We start from the raw sequence: 23,534 nt of genomic DNA on the forward strand, positions 1-23,534 counted from the left end.
CAAGGTTTCTTGGCGGCAGCGGCGGCTGAAGGTCAACGACGGCGGCAACAACTAGGTTGTCGAGGGAGAGTAGAGCTGTGATACCATGTCAGTAGACTAGGTTTGGAACGAGTGGATTCGTCTTCCCTCAGTTACGTGTTAAGTATAGGGCCAAACATGGACCGAGTTATACAAGAGAGGGACTCCCATACACATACGTATTGAGAGTAGAAACACGAAAAAACAAAACCTATTACATATTCTAACAATATATATACTGTTGTGTGGCCTATGTTTCACGTACATGTACTACCAAGTGACATTTCACCTAAAAATTAAATCTTTGCTAAGGTTTGTTGATTTCCTGTCATGCACCAATCCGTGCAACATCCGTGCCAACCAAATCTAAAGAGCTGTCTTTAGCAGTGTGGTTTAGGGATTGTATGAGATGAGCTTTTGTGGGTATCCCTACAAATACTCCCCTACCAAACAAATCCGAAGAGAGCGTACGACCTTGGTTGTACACGATTTTCTTTCCACTACGAGGCCCTTTCTTCTTCAAACTGCTACAATATTTGTTCTGGTTTTGTATTTGTGGGACCAGAAAAATGTTATTCTCCCATGTACATTTCACTCAGATTTTCTGAGATTCATTCAGTTCAATCCCCACGACATCGGTTGACTGTTGTGCCACCACGTTACTTTTAGCAAATCCGCTTACAAGTCCTTTGTGGCATTTCAGTTGGTCGAATGGAATGGTCTTTGCGGCAAAGATTCAGCCTGTTTTGTTTTGCCTTCATTAGTCTTTGTAGAAAATTTTGGCTTGATCCCGTGTGTAAGTGTGTGGGGCTTTGTTTGTTTTTATAGTTGGTTTAACATTTTTTTTTATGTTCAACCGATTTGTATGTATTAATTTAAGGCCTGGCTAGGACCATCTGTTCAGCATTTTCGCTTAACCATGTGGTGCATTATTCAGCATTTGCAACAGTTTGGAACATAATTTGGTTACGAAGGCAGACTGCACTGAACCGTACTGGTCTGGACCATTGCATTATGCTGGATGAGTTGGATGGGAAAGGGACAATCGAGACACCGGTAGCAAACAACTGAAAAATGAGCCAGAAGAGTGCAGATGTCAACAAACCACACTCCAGAACCTTCTCCGCTCTACACCATTATCCACACTATCCAGTCTCTCCGTGTCTCTCGAATCATCTCCCGACGTCGACGCCGCGAAAACTTCTCAATTTATTTGCGCCATTCTCCTAGTTCCTTCGCCTTCCCCAACTCTCCAACACCAATCGACACTCCAATTCCAGTATCCAAATTGCCGACCAGCTGATCCCTTCCGAGCTCTCCGAATCCAAGAAATGGCGGACCTCTTCCTCGGCAGCCCCTTCAGGCGCCTGCTCTACGCCCGCCCGTACGCCTCGGCCACGGCCGCCATGGACTGGGTGGAGACCCCGACCTCCCACATCATCAAGATCAACGTCCCGGGGCTGGGCAAGGACGACGTGAAGGTGCAGGTGGAGGACGGCAACGTGCTGAGCGTCAGGGCCGCGGCGAGGGAAAATGGAAAGGAGGAAAACGAAGAGACCGTGTGGCACGTGGCGGAGCGCGGGAAGCCGGAGTTCGCGCGGGAGGTGGTGCTGCCGGAGCACGTGAAGGTGGAGCAGATCAGGGCCGGCGTGGAGAACGGCGTGCTGACCGTCATCGTGCCCAAGGAGCCCGCGCCCGCCCGGCCCAGGACCAGGCCCATCGCCGTCTCCAGCAAGCTCTGAGACCGCCGGACTCTCTGTGTGCCGTGTGCGTGGTGGTGGAAAGCTTTAGTTGCTCTGTTTATGAGGCGGCAATGTAACAGTGAATCTTTATTTGCGGTATACAACTGAATCAACAATCTCTCTGACTGAGTTCACTGGAACGTGAGCCCGGTGCCGCGGAACTTGTCGGCGACGACCTCGTCCATGCGGCGCGCCATCTCCGGCGTCATGTGGTTCGCCCAGTCGCCGGCCACGCCCTTCCGGAACAGCGCCTTGCGCGGGAACCCGAGGCCGTCCATGAGCCCCGTTCTGTTCACCTCCACGTTCCTCAGGCTCCCGAGGCTGCAGAGCTCCACGATGCCGCGGACGACGCCGGCCTCCTCCTCCGCCTCGGAGAAGGGCACGCCGACGAACCGCGCCAGCCTGCGCACGTTCGCGGCGGGGTCGCGCAGCAGCTACTCGTACCTCAGGAATAGCACCTGCTCGGGAGTCGGGACACGCCGCGCTCGCGCGCCAGGAACGGGCCGTACGTGCTGCCGCCGTCGCAGACGGAGTCGAAGGTGTCGCCGAACGGGATCTCCGGGTGCGCGCTCCGGCGGAACTGCCACAGCGAGACCGCCGTGTCCTTGGGCTCCCTGCAGATGTACACGACCTTGTTCAAGCCGCGCGGCAGCATGGCGTGCGGCATGTGCGTGTACATGAGGCGCGGGGACGGGAGCGCGGCGAGCCGGGCCTGACCGCCGCCGTCGGCGAGGAGGGCGTCCAGGAAAGGGACGCACTCGTGCGGGTTGAGGCGGAGGAGCGGGTGGTCGGCGCCGGCGGGCGGGTAGGAGCGGCGCGCCATCGCGGCGGGACACAAGAGACTTCTTGCTTTGTGGTTGCAGGGTTGCTTGAGAGGGATATCTTTGACCTCTTCCTCCCTGAGTTCGATAAACCTTGGGTGATTCACTTAAGGGAAACTTGTTGCTGTTCTACAAACCTCTGCTCTTGGAGGCCCAACACTGTCTACAAGAATAGAAGCACCCGTAGACATCACCAAGCATGTCATCATCTTCAACCGGTTTACCAAGAGCTGAAAGTTCAGAGGCAAAATCTTTCATCTTGGTGTAGTAGGTGACGACTGTCATGGAGAGCTTATTTGTGTCATTGAGCTTTGGTACGTGAGGCCGTCTTGAACATGGCGTTGATGGCCAACCATGCCCCAGCAGTGGAACTCACATCAAGGAGATGCGACAGGATGCCTGGTGACAGCGTGTTGAGAAGGAACCGAAGGAGCTACTGATCGGTAGGATTCTCAACTTGAATATTCTTCTTCTCCAAGTCTTCAATTTCGACGGTCTTGGCAGGAGCAACATCGGTGCCTTCAAGCAGTGCCATGACGTTGGCACCGAGAAATGCCAGGAACACTAGGGCCTTCCATAGCTGAAAATTTCCACGAGTTAGCTGCTGCGTGGGGGGGGGGGGGCACCGAGGGTAGCAGTCAGCCCGGAGTGATGAAAATCTAGGGTTTTGGGTGTTGAGGTGGTGTATGGCGGCTGAGGATTGGGTTTTCGGGATTGTTGTGTAGGTTGTAAACGGGTTGAGGTTTTCTAGGTGTTGTAGACGGTGACACCAGAAGGGATATGGCAGCAGCCGAATCTTGATTGTATGGCGGTATCTCGCGTTATCCCCGGCGCACCTGTCTAGTTCGCCGGCGGTAAGTTATACAAGAAAACAAAAAAAATTCAAATCTAGATCCAGATCTAGATCTAGATCTAGCTAGTCAACCGTGGTTGTCCTCTATGCGCCAGTGTAGGAGGTGCATGAGGTGCATGAGGATGCTGGAAGCTCCCAAGATTGGCGGGCCGGTGTAGGAGGAGGAGGAGGAGTAGGCCAGAGGAGGAGGAGTAGGCCGGAGGTGGAGTAGGCCAGAGGAGGAGGAGTAGGCCGGAGGTGGAGGAGCCCGGAGGAGGTGGAGGATGCCGGAGGTGGTGGAGGTGGCCGACGGTGATGGGGGAGGCCGGAGATGTTGGAGGAGGCCGGAGGACGTCGAGGAGGCTGGAGGTGGTGGAGGAGGTCGGAGGACGTCGTGGCCGTCGGTGGAGGAGGAGGATGAGTAGGTCGCCGGAGTAGCTCGCCGCCGCAGAAGCTCGTCGCCGCCATTTATACAAGTCTTTTGTGGCATTTCCGTTATTTTGTTGGTTAAGCCGTGTACCGCAGCATGTATCAAACTATGTGTGAACCTAAGGGTTTTATTAATTTAAAGTCAGGTATTATGATGCTTTTTATCTAAAAAAGTCTTAGCGGCAAAGATTCATCCTCTTTTGTTCTGCCTTCATTAGTCCTTGTAGAAATTTTGGCTTGATCCCGTGTGTAAGTGTGTGGGGCTTTGTTTGTTTTTATAAGTTGGTTTATCTTTTTTTTTTCTTCAACCGATTTGTTTTTATATATTATTTTAAGGCCTGGCTAAGACCATCTGTCCAGAAAAAAGCTTAACCATGTGGTGCATTACTCAGCATTTGCAACAGTCTGGAACATATAATTTGGTTGTGAAGGGACTGCACTGAACCGTACTGGTCTGGAAGGAACTCGGATCATTGCATTATGCTCGATCAGTTGATGGGAAAGGGACAATCGAGACACCGGTAGCAAACAACTGAAAAATGAGCCAGAAGAGTGCAGACGTCAACAAACCACACTCCAGAACCTTCTCCGCTCTACACCAGTATCATCCAGTCTCTCCGTGTCTCTCGAATCATCTCTCCCGACGTGGACGCCGCGAACACTTGCCAATTTATTTGCGCCAATCTCCCAGTTCCTTCGCCTTCCCAAACTCGCCAACGCCGATCGACACTCCAATCCCAAGCTCTCCGAATCCAAGAAATGGCGGACCTCCTCCTCGGCAGCCCCTTCCGGCGCCTGCTCTACGCCCGCCCGTACGCCTCGGCCACGGCCGCCATGGACTGGGTGGAGACCCCGACCTCCCACATCATCAAGATCAACGTCCCGGGGCTGGGCAAGGACGACGTCAAGGTGCAGGTGGAGGACGGCAACGTGCTGAGCGTCAGGGGCGCGGCCAAGGAGAAATCGGAGGAGGAGACCGTGTGGCACGTGGCGGAGCGCGGGAAGCCGGAGTTCGCGCGCGAGGTGGCGCTGCCGGAGCACGTGAAGGTGGAGCAGATCAGGGCCGGCGTGGAGAACGGCGTGCTCACCGTCGTCGTGCCCAAGGAGCCCGCGCCCGCCCGCCCCAGGACCAGGCCCATCGCCGTCTCCAGCAAGCTCTGAGACCGCCGGACTGTCTGCGTGCCGTGTGCGTGGTGGTGGAAAGCTTTAGTTGCTCTGTATATTTTGGTAAAAGAAAGTTGCGCTGTTTATATGAGGTGGCCAATGTAACATTGAATCTTTATTTTTGAGTATGTGAACATCGAAGCAGCGAGGAATACAGCTGAATCAATGGTCGATTACACAGGAAGATTTCTCTGGGTTCACTGGAACGTGAGCCCCGTGCCGCGGAACTTGTCGGCGACGACCTCGTCCATGCGGCGCGCCATCTCCGGCGTCATGTGGTTCGCCCAGTCGGCCAGCAACCTCATGTGGCCGTTGAGCAGACGAGCCGTGTCGAGTATGGCACATCAGGCGTCTCGAGTAGCTGTAGTCGTCGGGATAGGCATGGCCGAAGAAACGAGGCGATCCAAAGAGACCGCAACAGAGGTCCCATCCGGAGTAATTTTAATTTTAATGCGTCGCAGCAATGCGTGTGTCGATCGGGTTCCCCGGGGTGGCGGCGCGGCGCGGCGCATGTATTCATCAATGCGTGTGCCATTGATGAATGAATACCGCACGGTAGTAGTAAAAGCGTGAACCAAAAAATCCATCCTCCCGAGAAATCCAAGTCAGAGGAAATCCCCCACCCAAACCAAACGCCTCCTCCTTCCACTTTCATTTCATCCCCTCGAGGTCGAGGTCGAGGCCGAGAAAAACAAGACAACGCCGCGCCGCCGCTCGCTGATGCTCCTCCTCGCTCGCCGGGCCAGGGCCAGCCAACCTAGACCTAGACCGCGCCCCTCGCCGGCGTCGACGCCCGCCCTATTCCCCCTTCCTTCCACGCCGCACCCACCCTTTCTCCTTCTCTAACCATTCAGTTCAGTACCAGCGCCGCCGCCTACCCTCCAACGCCGGCCCTCTTCTCTCGCCCCAACCACCTCCACCCTCCACCGCCGCCCCAATCCACCCCGTACACGCCACCATGGACCTCCGCGGTGTCCCCCACCACTACTCCCGCCCCACCTGCTAGGGTTCGGGGGCGCAACCAACTCCCGCCGAGCCGCGCCGGTCCTCCGTCTACCGAGCCAACGCCAACGAGCGGCTACCACGACGCCGTCCAACTCGGCAACGACCTGATAGGTATGGTTTGGCAAGGGGCCGCCTTTCCTTCCGCTAATTAATTTCCCCTGCCATGGGCTGGGCGGCATGCGGCCTTGTTCCCTCCCTATCCTCAACTCATCTGCTTGCCTGCTGTCTTTTCAGGTCACCACGGCTGGCTGCGCCCTCTCACGCCACGACCTGCCGCAACCCCTGTCCTGCCTGTCACCCAAGCGAGAGGGCGCCGCCCACAAGAACTAGCTTCCTCCACCTGCAGATGGTACATACATCAGCTGCTTCATGCATTATTATGTAACCCAAATGCCAGGGATTATTAGCTTAACGGAAGAGTAATACAGTATATAATTCCGTCAGAAACATTGCTAGCCTTCGAGCAGTCAGTTCCTCTTACTCCTTTGCGTCGTCTGAATTCCTCCTTGCTACTGCCGCAATCCAAAAATAAAATCCAATCTGAACTGAAACAACGACTCACGCAGCCCAAGGCTAACCCCAGGCCGCCTCGGGTCTTCCGTGGCGTTGCGCTTGCTGGCTTCTGTTTAAGCGGCCGGTAGCACCTTCGCGAGCCATTTCGGTTGACAATCTCTAGGCTTGAATGTTTTTCTTACCAAGTGTGGCATGTTTTCCTCTGCTCTGTGACAATGTGAGCTAATTTAGACAAAAATTAGTCTTGCTGGAGTGAAGCTGTGGAAAGATGATGGACATCGATGTGTGCTCCTCGTGGGTCCAAGAGCAGCGACGAGTAGCTCATGGTGCAAGAGCTTTTCTACACGCAGCACGGCTCTCCTATTGCGGTTTGTGACCCAGCCGTTGGCGCTGCTGCTGCAGGGAGGCCGTCCTGCATGAGGTCAAGCTACATGCCCCCAAGCCCAACCGCCGCGACCTCGACACCTCCGTTCAGAATACGTCGATACTCTCATAAAAGGTCGAATTTTGTCTTTGCTCGCGCTCGAATTGATTGCTGCCATGCGTGCTATGCTATCCAATTTCTTCCTATTTTCGTAGTTTCTGAAAATGGGCACCAGTATGCTAGGGCGACCTGTATTTGAGGTTCTGTTGAGTTAGAAAGATAAGTACTCGAGTTCTTTTCATGTCCAGAACCAAGCTTCTGTATGAAAAACAATATTTCAGTTCTCCTTATCGGGCTTTGCATCAAATTCTACCTTCATAGTAGGTTACTGTAGTTTCACTATGCACACACAATGCTGCAATATGCCATCACTTTGCAGATCAGGAGAAAGGGATGTACTTTGTGTGTTTTTAAGACTAAATAAATCTTGAACGTCGCAAACAGAGCTTGGCTCTGGTGGTTAGGTCCCTTGTGGTGGAACCAGCCCACCCAGGTTCAAGTCCTAGACTTGACATGGGTGTTTGCATTTACCTGGATTTATTCCAGGATTTAACCGGCGCTATGCTTTCAGTGGTAGGTGACGTGCCCGTCAACAGCGAGGCGCCAGTGGTGACTTCGTCAATCTCAAGATATGCCGGCTCAGTTCCTCGGAGGTGCTCATAGGGGTAGGGTGTGCGTGCGTGCGTTCATAGGGGTGTTTGTACGTGCGTGTTTGTGAGCGTCTGCGTTGTACTGTGTTCTCAAAAAAAGAAAAAAAAAAATCTTGAACGTCATGCTAATTTTGGCGACATTTCTTTGCTCTGGGTCGATGTTGCCATTCATTATCTTGCAATGAGCCAGTAATGCTTGTATGTGAAAAGTTGAGAACCTTTTAGATCCTCAGTTGTCAAATACTCTTCTTAAACTATTTTGGGGTACATTTAGCTCTGGTACGGGGTTAGATGCCCCTTTTATTGTTTTGCTATTGTTCAGAGTTGTATCCCACCCTGTTCCTTGTATCCAGTAATGAATTTTGGTGCCATGGCTCTCACCAGGGAGGTGAGACCAGGCCACCAAAGCAGCGGTATGATGATGGTGTTCTCCCCGTGGCTCCGAGGAGCTCACGGTTTTTCCCTGCCACACCAAGGTCTATAAATATTGAATGTTCTGGTTTTGATTTTCACTTATAATAGCTTCTGATAATGTTGAAATAACATGTCTAGTTACTATTACCAAATAAAATACCCATGAAGAAGATGGTCACACTATTTTTTTGGTGGATGATGTGGCAAGAGCGTTTTCCCTGTTTTATACTTTGTGCTCCTCTTATGCCCTTTGCCATTGTGGTTGACTTCCAGGTTTCTTTTTTGTAGGGATTGAATATGTTTTGCGGGAAGAAAGTGAGGGGACAGTGTAGTTTTCTATGGTGATTGATGATCGCTACCAATACTCCATCAACTACATATGTTACACGTGCCACAGTTTGCCTCTAGATGCTTCGGTCTAGCGTAACACAAAATTTCTGGCTCTGGTGATGCTGCTGCTGCTGCAAGGAGGCCGAGAAAAACAAGACAACGCCGCGCCGCCGCTCGCTGATGCTCCTCCTCGCTCGCCGGGCCGGGGCCAGCCAACCTAGACCTAGACCGCGCCCCTCGCCGGCGTCGACGCCCGCCCTATTCCCCCTTCCTTCCACGCCGCACCCACCCTTTCTCCTTCTCTAACCATTCAGTACCAGCGCCGCCGCCTACCCAACGCCGCCCCTCTTCTCTCGCACCACCTCCAACCTCCACCGCCGCCCTCCGCCTTCCAATCCACCCCGTACACGCCGCCATGGACCTCCGTGGTGTCCCCCACCACTACTCCCGCCCCACCTGCTAGGGTTCGGAGGCGCAACCAACTCCCGCGGACCGGCGCCGGTCCTCCGTCTACCGAGCCAGCGCCAACCACGACGCCGTCCAACTCGGCAACGACCTGATAGGTATGGTTTGGCAAGGGGCCGCCTTTCCTTCCGCTAATTAATTTCCCCTGCCATGGGCTGGGCGGCATGCGGCCTTGTTCCCTCCCTATCCTCAACTCATCTGCTTGCCTGCTGTCTTTTCAGGTCACCACGGCTGGCTGCGCCCTCTCACGCCACGACCTGCCGCAACCCCTGTCCTGCCTGTCACCCAAGCGAGAGGGCGCCGCCCACAAGAACTAGCTTCCTCCACCTGCAGATGGTACATACATCAGCTGCTTCATGCATTATTATGTAACCCAAATGCCAGGGATTATTAGCTTAACGGAAGAGTAATACAGTATATAATTCCGTCAGAAACATTGCTAGCCTTCGAGCAGTCAGTTCCTCTTACTCCTTTGCGTCGTCTGAATTCCTCCTTGCTACTGCCGCAATCCAAAAATAAAATCCAATCTGAACTGAAACAACGACTCACGCAGCCCAAGGCTAACCCCAGGCCGCCTCGGGTCTTCCGTGGCGTTGCGCTTGCTGGCTTCTGTTTAAGCGGCCGGTAGCACCTTCGCGAGCCATTTCGGTTGACAATCTCTAGGCTTGAATGTTTTTCTTACCAAGTGTGGCATGTTTTCCTCTCGCTTCGTGACAATGTGAGCTAATTTAGACAAAAATTAGTCTTGCTGGAGTGAAGCTGTGGAAAGATGATGGACATCGATGTGTGCTCCTCGTGGGTCCAAGAGCAGCGACGAGTAGCTCATGGTGCAAGAGCTTTTCTACACGCAGCACGGCTCTCCTATTGCGGTTTGTGACCCAGCCGTTGGCGCTGCCGCTGCAGGGAGGCCGTCCTGCATGAGGTCAAGCTACATGCCCCCAAGCCCAACCGCCGCGACCTCGACACCTCCGTTCAGAATACGTCGATACTCTCATAAAAGGTCGAATTTTGTCTTTGCTCGCGCTCGAATTGATTGCTGCCATGCGTGCTATGCTATCCAATTTCTTCCTATTTTCGTAGTTTCTGAAAATGGGCACCAGTATGCTAGGGCGACCTGTATTTGAGGTTCCGTTGAGTTAGAAAGATAAGTACTCGAGTTCTTTTCATGTCCAGAACCAAGCTTCGTATGAAAAACAATATTTCAGTTCTCCTTATCGGGCTTTGCATCAAATTCTACCTTCATAGTAGGTTACTCGTAGTTTCACTATGCACACACAATGCTGCAATATGCCATCACTTTGCGGATCAGGAGAAAGGGATGTACTTTGTGTGTTTTTAAGACTAAATAAATCTTGAACGTCGCAAACAGAGCTTGGCTCGGTGGTTAGGTTCCTTGTGGTGAAACCAGCCCACCCACGTTCAAGTCCTAGACTTGACATGGGTGTTTGCATTTACCTGGATTTATTCCAGGATTTAACCGGCGCTACGCTTTCAGTGGTAGGTGACGTGCCCGTCAACAGCGGTAGGGTGTGCGTGCGTGCGTTCATAGGGGTGTTTGTACGTGCGTGTTTGTGAGCGTCTGCGTTGTACTGTGTTCTCAAAAAAAGAAAAAAGAAATCTTGAACGTCATGCTAATTTTGGCGACATTTCTTTGCTCTGGGTCGATGTTGCCATTCATTATCTTGCAATGAGCCAGTAATGCTTGTATGTGGAAAAGTTGAGAACCTTTTAGATCCTCAATTGTCAAATACTCTTCTTAAACTATTTTGGGGTACATTTAGCTCTGGTACGGGGTTAGATGGCCCTTTTATTGTTTTGCTATTGTTCAGAGTTGTATCCCACCCTGTTCCTTGTATCCAGTAATGAATTTTCGTGCCATGGCTCTCACCAGGGAGGTGAGACCAGGCCACCAAAGCAGCGGTATGATGATGGTGTTCTCCCCATGGCTCCGAGGAGCTCACGGTTCTTCCCTGCCACACCAAGGTCTATAAATATTGAATGTTCTGGTTTTGATTTTCACTTATAATAGCTTCTGATAATGTTGAAATAACATTTCTAGTTACTATTACCAAATAAAATACCCATGAAGAAGATGGTCACACTATTTTTTTGGTGGATGATGTGGCAAGAGCGTTTTCCCTGTTTTATACTTTGTGCTCCTCTTATGCCCTTTGCCATTGTGGTTGACTTCCAGGTTTCTTTTTTGTAGGGATTGAATATGTTTTGCGGGAAGAAAGTGAGGGGACAGTGTAGTTTTCTATGGTGATTGATGATCGCTACCAATACTCCATCAACTACATATGTTACACGTGGCACAGTTTGCCTCTAGATGCTTCGGTCTAGCTGCTGGTGATGCTGCCGCTGCTGCTGCTGCAAGGAGGCCATCCTGCACGAGGTCAAGCTGCTAGGCCCCAAGCCCAATTGCGGGAGCTCGACGCCTCCGTTTAGAACATGTCAACATCGGCACCAAAAGGTCAAACTTTGTTCCTCGCCCGCGCTTGAATTGATTCCTCCGATGCTATGCAATTTCTTCCCATTTTCGTATTTGCTGAAATGGGCACCAGCATGCCAGGGCAACTTCTATTTGTGGTTGTTGAGTCGGAAAAATAAATTTTTGTGTTCTTTTCATGTCAACAACCAAGCTTCTGTATGAAAACCTTTTTTTACTTGTTCTACTGGTAGGAACTAGTAACTACTAGATCTAATCTTTGTTATCAATTATCGCGAGTTGTTACCATGATGTTATCAATGTCCGATTGGATAGAATGAAGCTCTTCTTGCGTAGTTTATCTATTAACTAGAAACATGGATCAGACTAGTAGCATATACTTAAATATACTAGTCTTGGAGTTGGTACCCCTGGCAAGCCCAATTGCGGTGAGCTCGACGCCTCCGTTTAGAACATGTCGACATCGGCACCAAAAGGTCAAATTTTTTTCCTTGTCCGCGCTTGAATTGATTCCTCCGATGCTATCCAATTTCTTCCCGTTTTCGTACTTGCTGAAATGGGCACCAGCATGCGCGGGCAACTTTTATTTGTGGCTGTTGAGTCGGGAAAATAACTTTTTGAGTTCTTTTCATGTCCAGAACCAAGCTTCTGTATGAAAACTGTTTTTTACTTGTTCGACTGATATGAACTACTAACTACTTGATCTAGTCTTTGTTATCATCTATCGCGAGCTGTTACCAAGCTGTGTGATTTAGTATGCCTAGTTATTAGGCGATGTCCGGTTGGATAGAATGAAGCTCTTCCTGCGTATTTTAGCTACTACCTAGCAACATGGATCTGACTAGTAACGCATACTTAAATATACTAGTCTTTGAGTTTGTACCCCTGGCAACTCACTTGACTTTATGAGTTGTAAAACATTGGTAGTACTATGTACATCTGCTTTATTGCTCAGTTTTTAGCCATTTTTCATATCTAATAGTGGTGCTTGTATAGGTTGTGCCAGTACAAGAACTTCAAGGAAGGTCACAAGAAGACTCTTGTGGCTACATATTTAGTTGGCTGGGGAATTGATATTTAGCATGTCAATAATGTCATAAACTATGACATACATAATTATGCTGATGTACATACTTGCACAGGGTAATTATAACTTTGCCCTACTATTCGTGGTTGGTGCTATTATATCTGGGTAACATATTCACCTCCACATGTTGGAAAGGCTGGATGTTTTGGTACCAAGGGGCTTGCAATAACATTTGATTCTTCTGCCTTTTGGCTCTGATGCCCTCAATAATGTTTGTATAACTGCTATATTTACTTCTTTTTCACTTCTCTGGTATGATCGGCAGTTTGTGTAGAATAACTGGGATTTTCACATATGTATTATTTGCGATGAGAGCTACAAGCGGACATTTTCTGTATTTGTTTCCAGATTTAGAAATCGTATTAGTCAAGTAGCTAGGTTACTTGCATTCTTCCAAGCATGAACATTCTGAGTTTGATTATCGTGTTAACATTTTGTTTTTCCGTGTAGATATCTGACACCAAGAGGGTGAATAGTCTTGTGAGTGACAGCCAGATATGGGCGCACAATATGCCTGTGGCTTTGGCTGAGTCTTGTGAGTGAGCCACATGTAGGCGCACAATATGCCCACGGCTTCAACTGCTTACCTCTGCCCTCGCCACCGTCCTCGTGTCATGCTGCTTGGCCGTGGACGAACATCACTACTCTTGTGATGGCAGCGAGTTCACCGTGCCACAACCACGGGGGTGGTGATGTCTCATCCTCGGCTGCAATTGCCCTCTGGTGAGTCCAATTCATCCCTTCCATCTCCTCTAAGTGTTTTTTGCTGGCATCTGCTCTGTCCATCGAGCCGACGACCCCCGCCCCACCGCCCCATATTGGTTTGTTGTGGTAGGATGCTTATCTGGCTATTTAGTTGGTAGATCTTAAGTCTTAACTACTAAAACTGTTTGGTGATTCGAGGTCCAGGACTATGTAATTCATGAATTTTCTGTTAAAAGTCATTTTCTTGCTGTTACTGGACTGGTGTTGTGTAATCTTGATCAAATTTTGTGTAGGGACAGTAGCCCGTTTATTTCCCGTGGTTTGATTCTGATGATAGGTTCATGGTATTGTTCTTGCTTCACTGAATCAATTCCTGTCCGTGTATAATAATCATCTATTTTGCGACGTGTGACCGTGGTGTAATGAAAATGCATATCCTTTTTTTGCGTAGTTTATTGATCTTGTTCATGCCCTGAATCTTTTTTTACTGGCATGATGGTTACTAGTAGTAGCTGACCCCTCATGTCTTTGGCTGGAAAAAGACTAATAGTTGCTGATCCTTTGATTCTTTGGTCCTCCTCACAGTATGCTGAATCTCTTTACCATTATTAAATTTCCGGAGTAAAATTTACAAGTCCACATGTGATATTATGAAATTCATTGACCATCATTATTCCTTCTATTTGTCGTGTTTCATCATTCGGAGATTGGTACTGACCACTTAGTGTTCCTCTTATGTCCTTTGCCATTGTGTTTGACTTGTGGGTTCCTTTCTTGTAGGGACTGAATTTGTTTTGAGGGAAGAAAGTCAGGGGACAATGTAATTTGATGTGGTCATCAATGGTCATTACCAACTCTCAATCAACAGAACATGTTACACGCGGCATGGCTTGCCTCTAGCTCCTTCGGTCTGGTGTGACCAACCCATTCCTGCTCTGGCGGTTCTGCTGCAGAGAGGCCGTTCTGCACAAGGTCAAGCTGCTTGGCCCAAAGCCCAACCACGGCTATCTCACCGCTGCCATTCAGAACACGTTGACATTGGCACCAGAAGGTCAATTTTTTTTATTTGCTTAAGCTCGGATCGATTGCTTCCATGCTATTCAATATCCTCCTATTTTTGTACTTGCTGAAATGTGCACCAGCACACAAGGGCAACTGGTATTTGTGTCTGTGTTGAGTCAGAAAAATGAATGATGGCTTGTTGCAAAATGTTGGTGGCAAAATAGAGCCTGAAACACATTTGTGTATTTCAAAAACTGCAAAATGGTTCATATCAGTTCTGTAACATTAGTTTTTTCCCTTACCCATATTGTTAGAAGGTAAAAACTACCACATTTACTTGTCGCTCAATTGCCATGTTTAGCACCAGGCATTCAAATGCCAAGTCCTCGATTTTAGGAAAAAAGCATAAGTCCGAGCCAACTTTATATTCAAATGAAGCCACTAATATCATCCATTGGGGTTCAACTTAAAACATACGACTGAGCCAGCATGAAGCGCCTATGTTGTTATGAGTCACTTTCTTCTGTCTCACTAGATGCACTGTTATGTTGCATTGGCATCTTACATCACTAGATGCACTTGCCATCAAGCGTTGTCATTTCTGTGGGAGTTTAATGAGAGCTACAAGTGGAGCTTTCTTGTATTAGGTTCCAGTTTTGGAAATCATATTGGTCAAGTAGCTAGATTACTTGCATTCTTCCAAGCATGAACTTTTTGAATTTGATTACTGTGTTCACATTTCTTTTTTGCGTGTACATATCTGACACCAAGAGGGTGAAAAGTCTTGTGAGTGACAGCCAGATATAGATAGATGTACACTATGCTTGGCCTGAACTACTTACCTCCGCCCTTGCTGCTGTACTCCCATCCCGCTGCTCGGCAGTGGACGGACATGACTACTGGTGGGATGGTGGTGGTTCACCGTGCCACAACCAGGGGCCGGTGATGTCTCGACCTTGGATCCAATTGCCCTTTGGTGAGCTCTGATGTATTCCATCTCCTCTACCTACTCTGTTGTAGTATTTGCTCTGTTCATTTAGCCGATGACGCCCCATATTGGTTTGTGGTGATAGGATAGGATGACTATTTGACTATTTTATTGCTAGGTTTTTACTACAAAGAAGATTTGGTGATACGAGTTCTAGGGATATGTAATTCATGAACTTTCTATTAAAGTCATTTTCTTGTTACTTGGCTGGTGTTGTGTAATCTTGATAAAATTTTGTGGGACAATATCACGTTTATTTTCTGTGGTTTGATTCTGATGATAACTGCATGCTATTATTCTTGCTTCATTGAATCTATTCATTTCCGTGTATAATACTCATCTGTTTGGTGTATTAAAAATACATATTTTTGTTGCCGCGTAGTGTATTGATCTTTTTCATGATACCCGGGCAAGAGATTTTCCCCTCTTTCATGCTTTGTAATGTACTTTGTGTTCCTGTTATGTCCTTTACCATTGTCTTTGAGTTCATGGTTCCTTCCTTGTATGGACGGAATATGTTTTGAGGGAAGAAAGTTAGGGGATAATGTAGTTTGTTGTGGTCATTAGTGATCATTACCAACACTCCATCAACTGAGTATGTTACAGAAGGCACGGCTAGCTGCTTTGGTTTTGGGTGACCCGCCCGTTCTGGTTTTGGTGGTGCTGCTGCTGCAGGGAGGCTGTCCTTCACGAGGCCCAAGCCCAACCGTGGCAGCGTTACTAACACCATTTCTAACACGTTGACATCGACACCAAAAGGTCAAAAAATATATTCTTGCGCTAGAATCTATTTTGCTGCCATGCTATCCAATTTCTTCCTGTTTTGTACTTGCTGAAATGGACAACAACATGCAAGGCCAACTTGTATTTGTGGTTGTGTTGGGTCAAAAAAAAAAATAGATGGCTTGTGTCGCAAAATGTTGGTGGCAAAAATAGAGCAGAAAACATGTTTTTGTAATTCATTCCTTCAAATGGTTCATATCAGTTCTTTAACATTAGTTTACTTCCTTACACGTGCTTGTTATAAGAAAAAACTGCCCCATTTAATTATTGCTCAATTGCCATGTTTAGCACCGGGCATGAAAAGGTCAAGATGGACTCTGATTGGGGTTCAACTTTAAACATATAGCACACCAACATGACGCCCCTCCGTTATGGGTTACTTTCTTTGTGTCACTAGATGCACTGTTATGTTACTTGGCACCTTAGATCACTAGATGCATGTGACATCAAGCATCGTTATTTTTGTTGGAGTTTAATGAGAGCTACAGGTGGAACTTTACTGTATTAGGTTCCAGCTTTTGAAATCATGGTCAAGTAGCTAGATTACTTACATTCTTCCTTTCTGAGTTTGATTATTGTGTTAACACTTCTTTTTTGCATGTAGATATCTGACAACAAGAGGGTGAATAGTCTTGTGAGTGACAGCCAGATATATATGCACAATATACCCGCGGCTTTGACTCCTTACCTCCGGCCTTGCTGCCATGCTCTGTCATGCTGCTCAGTCCTGGATGGACATGACTTCTAGTGTGATGGCGACGAGTTCACCGTGTCACAACCACTAGGGCGGTGAAGTCTTGGCCTTGTATACAATTGCCCTCTGGTGAGCATCGATTTTTCCCTTCCTTCTCCTCTAAGTGCTTTGTGGTAGCATCTGTTCTGTCCGATGACCCCCCATATGGGTTTGTGGCGATACAATGACTATATAGATATGTGGTTGCTAGGTTTTAACTACTACGAAGGTCTGGTGACTTGAGGTCCAGGGCTATGTAATTCATGAATTTTCTGTTGGAGTCATCTTCTTGTTGTTACTGGACTGGTGTTGTGTAATCTTGATCAAATTTTATTTAGGGGGAATAATACGTTTATTTCCTGTGATTTGATTCTGAAGATAGCTGCATGCTATTATTCTTGCTCAACTGAATCTATTCCTGTCCATCTATAGCAATCATCTGTTTGGCGACGTGTGACCATGGCGCAATAAAAATTACATAGATTTTTTTCTCGTGTAGTTTATTGATCTTGTTCTCGTTCTGAATCTTTTTTTTACTGAGAAGGATGGTTACTAGTAGTAGCTGACCCCTCAAGTCTTTCCTTTGGAAGGCAAAAGACTAATAGTTGACGATCCTTGATTCCCTGGTCCTATTCAAACTATGCTGAATCTCTTTACCATTCTTAAATTGCTGGAGTAAAATTTACAAGTCCACATGTTGACCAGCACTTTTGCTGGTCCTCTTAATTCTCGGATTTCATCATTCAGAGATTGGTGCTGACCACTTTGCTGTTTGCATAAAACAAACTGGCGTTGCAGGTTCAACTTGGAAAACGTGTTGACCGACCTATGTGGCATGGACGCTCGATAAGGCTAGGGTCGTTGCCATCGTCAAGGACCTGCTTACTAAGACAGAATGACCCAAGAATCCATCTCAGCATTGATCGCTAAGCAGAGGAAGGTTTAATCCCACCCTGGCCCCTTTCCCTGCTTGTTTGATTTGACTCTTAGTGTTGTCTTCTCATGGAGTTTGTATTGGCTGGGGTTGCAGAATTGGAGCAACGGGAAGCAAAAGGAGAAGGTGAACAACACCACGACAAGCTCATTGCCGAGTTTCCCAAAGCTGATCACGCCCTTTGTCCTCTCCAAGCGCTTCTGGGTAACTTCACTCCCCAAATCTTCATTCTCCTTTTACTTGCTGATGAGCTCTGAATCTGTGTGTGCTGCTTGTTGACTGGTGTGTAATCTTTTGTTTATGATGTGCGGTTCGAAGCGATATGCAGAAATGAATGTATGTTCTTGTTTAGGCTTTCCCTTCTGTAATTTAGATGTTGCATCATTGCCCATTGGATCTGAAGACCTCGAAGTATTTGATGTGGTCGTAGTTTAAACTATTTTGTGTTCATCTTCTGACCATGTTTAGTATAATCTCTGTAGCACCAGACCTTGTTTTCATGTCAGATTTGCCATCTTCTCATCTATCCAAAATTTGTTAGATAGCTACATCATGTAGCTCTTTTATATATGACCCAATCCAACGATGTAGTATATAGTTCCAGGAATCAAAATTATCTGTATATTCATGTAAGCTCGGTTTGCCTCTTGCTTGTTTGGTGGCTGCATACTGAGCTTTGTTGCAACTATCTTCAAATGTTTGTCTTTTCTCACTTAATTAATAAAACAGAGCTACATTTGTCAATGCAAGTGGACTTTTAGGAAGCTTTTTTTCCCCAGTTGTGTCTTGCTTAATTATGCATAGGCAGTGCTGAACCCTATGTATTTTCAGGTTCAAAGCAAAATCGGTGTGCAGGCCACAGATTCCAGTGGGGTGGATGCTATGCTCGGCTTTCCAACCGGCCACTACCTCCTTTCCTCTTGCCGCCGTGCGGCCGCGGTGGTGGTGATGACATTCAGCTTCAGCAACACCCCACTCCGGTGAGCTCTTCAGGTTACCTCCTTCCGCCTCTTTTCTGTGGTACCACGGCCTGGAGCCATGGAGATTCTGTGCCTCGCCTTTGTGCGGGGTTCCTCTTATCTATCTAGCTTAACTCAATTTTTGCTTCTGGTTTTGCTTAAATTCCCACCAGATGCATTGTCTAGTTGTTATTAGTCTGCTTGTTTACTCCTGATTATTTCATTATGAGTAGGGGACACTTTTATGGACGTCTTGCTTATTTTCCTTACTTGGTTTAGGCTTAAGAATACGATGATAAGAATAGAATATTGTTATTCTTATGCTAATAACCTCTTTTGCGTCACGGCGGATCAAAACGTTGAGTCTAAAATGTTTTGGTAGTTGATGCTAGGATTCATGATTTTCTCAGGAAATATGGATGCATTCATGTTAATTCGAGGGAATAAATCTGATTTTGCATTTCTGCTGTTATGTAAAACTGTAAATTGGTAATACATAATGGATGTGTTGTTAAGTAATGCATGTATACTGGGGGCAACAAGTTTGTCAGAGTTAAACAACATACATAGGTGTTCTTCATAGGAACTGGAAATGGGATTTTCTTGGTTGTTCAGGTACTTGCGTGTATCGTGACTATTTCTTCTCTTGGCTGGAGCTAACTATAACTGAATGCAATTTGGTATACACTTGTAGAAATGGAGAATGGAAGGCATGCATTTACACCGAAGACAAGCACCACTTCCAGAATTACTGACAGGTACCCATATGCACTCTTCAAGTCCTGAGTTCACTTCCAAATATCATGCAAAAGAATATATTCCAAAAATTTATGCGCAAAAACTGCCGATATCCATTTCTGGTGTCAAAATTCTTATTAGGCCTTGCTTAACATTTGCATTTCCATAAACTGGTATCCTTTCATCTATGTGGAAACAGATAGCCAATTTGCAGAGCAAAGTGGTCTGGTGTAGTGGTGATTATTTGCATTTTTTTGAAGTGAATTATTTGCATTGAAGGTTGGCGATAACAATATGCAGTCGTGCCACACATATATACTCTGCTGTGACGGCCTCGAACAATCTGCTACATCACAATCTCCAGAAGTTTTTGTTGCTTGTTTTTGCTGTTGTTATGTTCTGCGACAACAGTACCAAGATACACATTCCCATATAAACATTTACCTACTGTCATTAGCCGATCTTGGCCTGTTTCCTCCTATTTGCATGTAGTTATTTTTGTGAGTATAGTTTTGGAACATCGTTGATTGGCTTGAATGATGAACCAATTAAATGCACGAAGTCACCTTGTGAGCTGAAACTTTCTGAGGCATATATTCTGTCTGACCAAGCCAATCTTCCTTCATTTGCAGAGTATATGTTCAGTGGCCATATCTGTAAGCACGCACTCAATATACATTTCTCTACTGTCAGTAGCTAATCCGTTCTTTGTTTCTTCAAGTTGCATGTAGTTATTTACGCTTTTGTATGTTTTTGACACATAATGTATTGGCTGGAATGATGAACCAATTAGATGTATGAGGTCACTTTGCGAGCTAAAACATTTTGAGGCATGTATTCTGTCTTACCCAGCCAATCTTCTAATCAATACTATTTCACCCCAAGTTGCATTGCTTGTTTCGTTCTAATTTTCTCTTCAATTCAACTGCTATATACTCCTGCCATCCGAGGGCTGTCAAGTGTCAACTGTCGCAAGAAGAAGTGTGTCCACAGTAATTAGGTGAACAGTCTGGTACTTCTACATGGAGTACTTGCAACGGCCAGCGTCAGGTACACTTCCATGCTCTTCTACAACAATGCCTTTCTGCTTGTCCTCCGCTGCTCCAGCCCCGGCACCGGTGCGTGCTCGAGAACCTCATATCTTCTGTGTTCTACTCCTCTTCTAGGACAAGTTGACCACCTGGATAGGCGCATGATGGGTCGCTTTAGGCGCTGCATCAACGACCTCGCTTTGAAGGAAATTTACCTTAGCGGCCGGCGATACACTTGGACCAACGGGCAGGACCCTCCGACGCTCGTCCTCCTTGACCGGGTGTTGTGCAGCTCTGACTGGGAAGAGCTTGCTGGTGAGTGCAGCCTTCGCTGCCTCGCATCTGTAGTCTCCGACCACAGCCCCCTGCTGCTTGACTGCTCACCCACACCGCCGGTACATCGCCGCTTCCATTTCGAGGAGTTTTGGATTCGCCTTCAGGGCTTTCAGGAAGTGGTTGCTGAGGCCTGGGCCTCGGTGGGCAGCGCTGACCCCTATGAGCGGCTCATGCTGCGCCTCCAGGCGACAGCCAGCAAGCTCACAAGTTGGGCCGCCAAGCTGGTGGGGAATGTGCGCCACAAGCTGGCCATTTGCAGAGAGCTTATCTTGCGATTCGACAAAGCCCGCGAGGACCGGACACTCACGCCGCATGAGATATGGCTGCACAAGGTGCTGAAGCTATCACACCTTGGGTATGCTTCCCTCGAGCGCACGATTGCTAGGCAAAGGGCTAGGATTGCCAATCTTAGGGACGGCGACGCGAATACGGCGTTTTTCCACCAACAATGCTCCTACCGTCGTCAAAAGAATCGCATTCACAGCTTCATGGTGGGAGACCGGGTGATTGACCAGCCGGCAGAGAAGGCAGAGGCGGCTTTTGCCCATTTCGACGCCCTCATTGGCTCGACGGCTGACCGCGACTGCACCCTAAACCTGGAGCACCTGATCGACCCCGCCGCGGACCTTGCTGAGCTCGACGAGCCGTTCACGGACGATGAGATATGGGCTGCTGTCAAGCGCCTTCCTGCACGCAAGGCGCCAGGTCCTGATGGATTCACCGCTGAATTCCTTCAGGCCTGCTGGCCCCTGGTCAAGCACGACATACTGGCTGTCTTCCAGCAGCTGAACGAGCTCCGAGGCAGAGGCTTCCATAAGCTCAACCAGGCCCTGCTTACCTTGCTGCCGAAACTCCCGGATGCCGAGACTCTCGGCGACTACCGCCCCATCAGCCTCGTGCACCTCATCGGCAAGGTTGCGGCGAACGTGTTGTCGCTGCGCTTGGCCCCAAAGCTTGATCGCCTTGTCAGCAAGAACCAGATTGCATTCATTGGCGGACGTAGTCTCCATGACAACTTCGTTCTTGTCCGACAGTCTATGCGACAACTGCACCAGTTGCGGGCGCCGAGGGTGCTGCAAAAGCTCGATCTTGCCAAAGCATTCAACACCATCTCTTGGGCCTTCCTGTTCGACGTCCTCCGGAGGTACGGGTTCGGCGCCAAGTTCTTGGACTGGCTAGCGGTGCTCCTTTCCTCTGCGAGCACGCGAGTGTTGGTCAATGGATGCCCTGGGCCACCAATCTGGCATCGCCGGGGGCTGCGGCAAGGCGACCCTCTGTCGCCGTAGCTGTTTGTCCTGGCCGTTGACACCCTTGGGCGGCTGATTATGCGAGCTGTCGACGCAGGAATTCTGCAAGCGCTACACCCGACTAAGACGATCCCGGTGATTTCCCTCTATGCCGACGATGTGGTGATGTTTTGTCATCCAACTAGGGAGGATACCGGCGCCGTGAGGGCGATCTTGCACCTGTTTGGCCGAGCATCCGGGCTCCTGGTAAACTATGGCAAAAGCTCCGCCACTATGGTCAACTGTGAGCCTGACGACAGCGCGGTGACCACGGCAACTCTGGGATGCCAGCTTGCGGAGCTGCCACTGACCTACCTTGGCATTCCGCTCACGCTCCGCCGCCCTACCCGCGCACAGATGCAACCGCTGGTCAACAAAACCGCGGCCAAGCTTCCCACCTGGAAGTCTAGGCTCATGGACCGCTCTGGGAGGCTCGTCCTTGTCAAGTCTGTACTGGCAGCGATCCCCCTACATCAGATCCTAGTGCTGCAGCCGCCAAAGTGCATCCTAAAGCTCCTCGAGAAGATTCAGAGAGGCTTCCTTTGGGACGGCCGCGCGGAGGCCAACGGCGGGCACTGCCACGTCAACTGGCGTGCGGTGTGCAGGCCTCTATCCCTTGGAGGCCTTGGGGTTCAGGACTTGGAGAGGGCTGGGCTTGCGCTTCGGATGCGGTGGCTTTGGTACAGCAGAACGGATCAGGACAGAGCATGGACAGGGCTAGAGCTGCAATTTTCGCGCCAGGAAGAGAGCCTGTTCTTTGCCTCGACGCATATGATCGCTGGCGACGGACGCCTTGGCAGATTCTGGGAAGACAGATGGATTGCCGGTCGCTCTTTCAGCCAAATCGCCCCTGAGCTCTACGCTTATATCCCTAAAAGACGTCGGAAGGCAACCTCCATCAGAGATGGGCTGATCGACCACAGATGGGCGCGCGACATCCACGGCGTGCTTGGACTCCAAGAGCTGGGCCAGTACCTTAATGTCTGGACACAGGTGGAGGCGACTGTCCTCACAGACCAACCTGATCAGCTCGTCTGGCGATGGAGCGCAAACGGTGTCTACACGGCAAAGTCCTGCTACCGGAGCACTTTCCAGGGTTCCAGGGCCTGCCCGGCCTGGAAGCTGCTGTGGAAAACATGGGCGCCTCCGCGCGTCAAATTCTTCCACTGGCTGGCTAACAAGGACAGCGGAGCGACTACGTCGGCGAGGGCTGCAGCACCATCCTCGGTGCCTGTTATGCGACCAAGAGCCCGAGTCCATGCATCACCTCACCTTGGCTTGCCCTTTCTCTAGGCAGGTTTGGTACGACACTCTGTCCTGGCTACGGCTCCCTTGTCGACCACCTGACAACGAGCCTACCCTCCACGATTGGTGGACCACTGTGAGACAGCACACGCCGAAGCCTATGCGAAAAGGCCTTGCAACCGCCACGCTGCTTGTGCCCTGGTTGATTTGGAAGCACCGAAACTCCTGTGTCTTCGATGGTGAGCAACCGTCCATCCAGAGCGTGAATGACAGGATCAAGACTGAGGCGGCGCTTTGGGCCAGAGCTGGAGCCCTTGGCCTTCGCGCCGTCTTACCTGTAGACTAGGATGTACCCTAGTTTTTTGTTAGTAGCTGGGTGTTCTTCACCCTCCATGGAGGGTGACCTTGTAACAAACTAATCTTCTTCTTTGCAATGAAAAGAAACGCAATG

The 23,534-nt window shown here is 48.9% G+C and overlaps 2 protein-coding genes, 1 long non-coding RNA gene, 2 other non-coding genes and 2 pseudogenes across 6 annotated transcripts; 6 read left to right on the plus strand and 1 right to left on the minus strand.

The window, feature by feature from the left end:
* Positions 1-1,189: 1,189 nt before the first annotated feature.
* On the plus strand, positions 1,190-1,803 carry LOC124675087 (16.0 kDa heat shock protein, peroxisomal-like). Its single transcript, XM_047211161.1, has one exon. The coding sequence runs from the start codon at positions 1,350-1,352 to the stop codon at positions 1,758-1,760; it is 411 nt and encodes a 136-aa protein (XP_047067117.1). The 5' UTR covers positions 1,190-1,349; the 3' UTR covers positions 1,761-1,803.
* A 67-nt stretch (positions 1,804-1,870) lies between these two features.
* Positions 1,871-2,583, minus strand: LOC124675097 (annotated as a pseudogene).
* A 1,904-nt stretch (positions 2,584-4,487) lies between these two features.
* Positions 4,488-5,003, plus strand: LOC124675107 (16.0 kDa heat shock protein, peroxisomal-like). The gene has a single exon (XM_047211181.1). It carries the CDS (start codon positions 4,602-4,604, stop codon positions 5,001-5,003), a length of 402 nt encoding a protein of 133 aa, XP_047067137.1. The 5' UTR covers positions 4,488-4,601.
* Positions 5,004-10,715: 5,712 nt separating this feature from the next.
* On the plus strand, positions 10,716-14,085 carry LOC124680803. 2 transcript variants are annotated; one of them, XR_006996337.1, is made up of 5 exons: positions 10,716-10,790; positions 11,017-11,280; positions 12,253-12,399; positions 12,794-13,066; positions 13,829-14,085. It is a non-coding gene; the product is annotated as an uncharacterized LOC124680803 (long non-coding RNA). The 2 variants fall into 2 exon arrangements; XR_006996490.1 differs by lacking the exons at positions 10,716-10,790; positions 11,017-11,280 and adding an exon at positions 11,671-11,732 and having other exon boundaries at positions 13,829-14,080.
* Positions 14,086-19,398: 5,313 nt separating this feature from the next.
* Positions 19,399-19,538, plus strand: LOC124685507 (annotated as a pseudogene).
* A 172-nt stretch (positions 19,539-19,710) lies between these two features.
* LOC124685525 lies at positions 19,711-19,802 on the plus strand. The gene has a single exon (XR_006997512.1). It is a non-coding gene; the product is annotated as a small nucleolar RNA Z266 (small nucleolar RNA).
* A 149-nt stretch (positions 19,803-19,951) lies between these two features.
* LOC124685526 lies at positions 19,952-20,043 on the plus strand. Its single transcript, XR_006997513.1, has one exon. It is a non-coding gene; the product is annotated as a small nucleolar RNA Z266 (small nucleolar RNA).
* The last annotated feature ends 3,491 nt before the right edge of the window (positions 20,044-23,534 follow it).

This window comes from Lolium rigidum, chromosome 1 (assembly GCF_022539505.1).
Source record: "Lolium rigidum isolate FL_2022 chromosome 1, APGP_CSIRO_Lrig_0.1, whole genome shotgun sequence".
In the NCBI taxonomy this organism is placed as follows: domain Eukaryota; kingdom Viridiplantae; phylum Streptophyta; class Magnoliopsida; order Poales; family Poaceae; genus Lolium; species Lolium rigidum.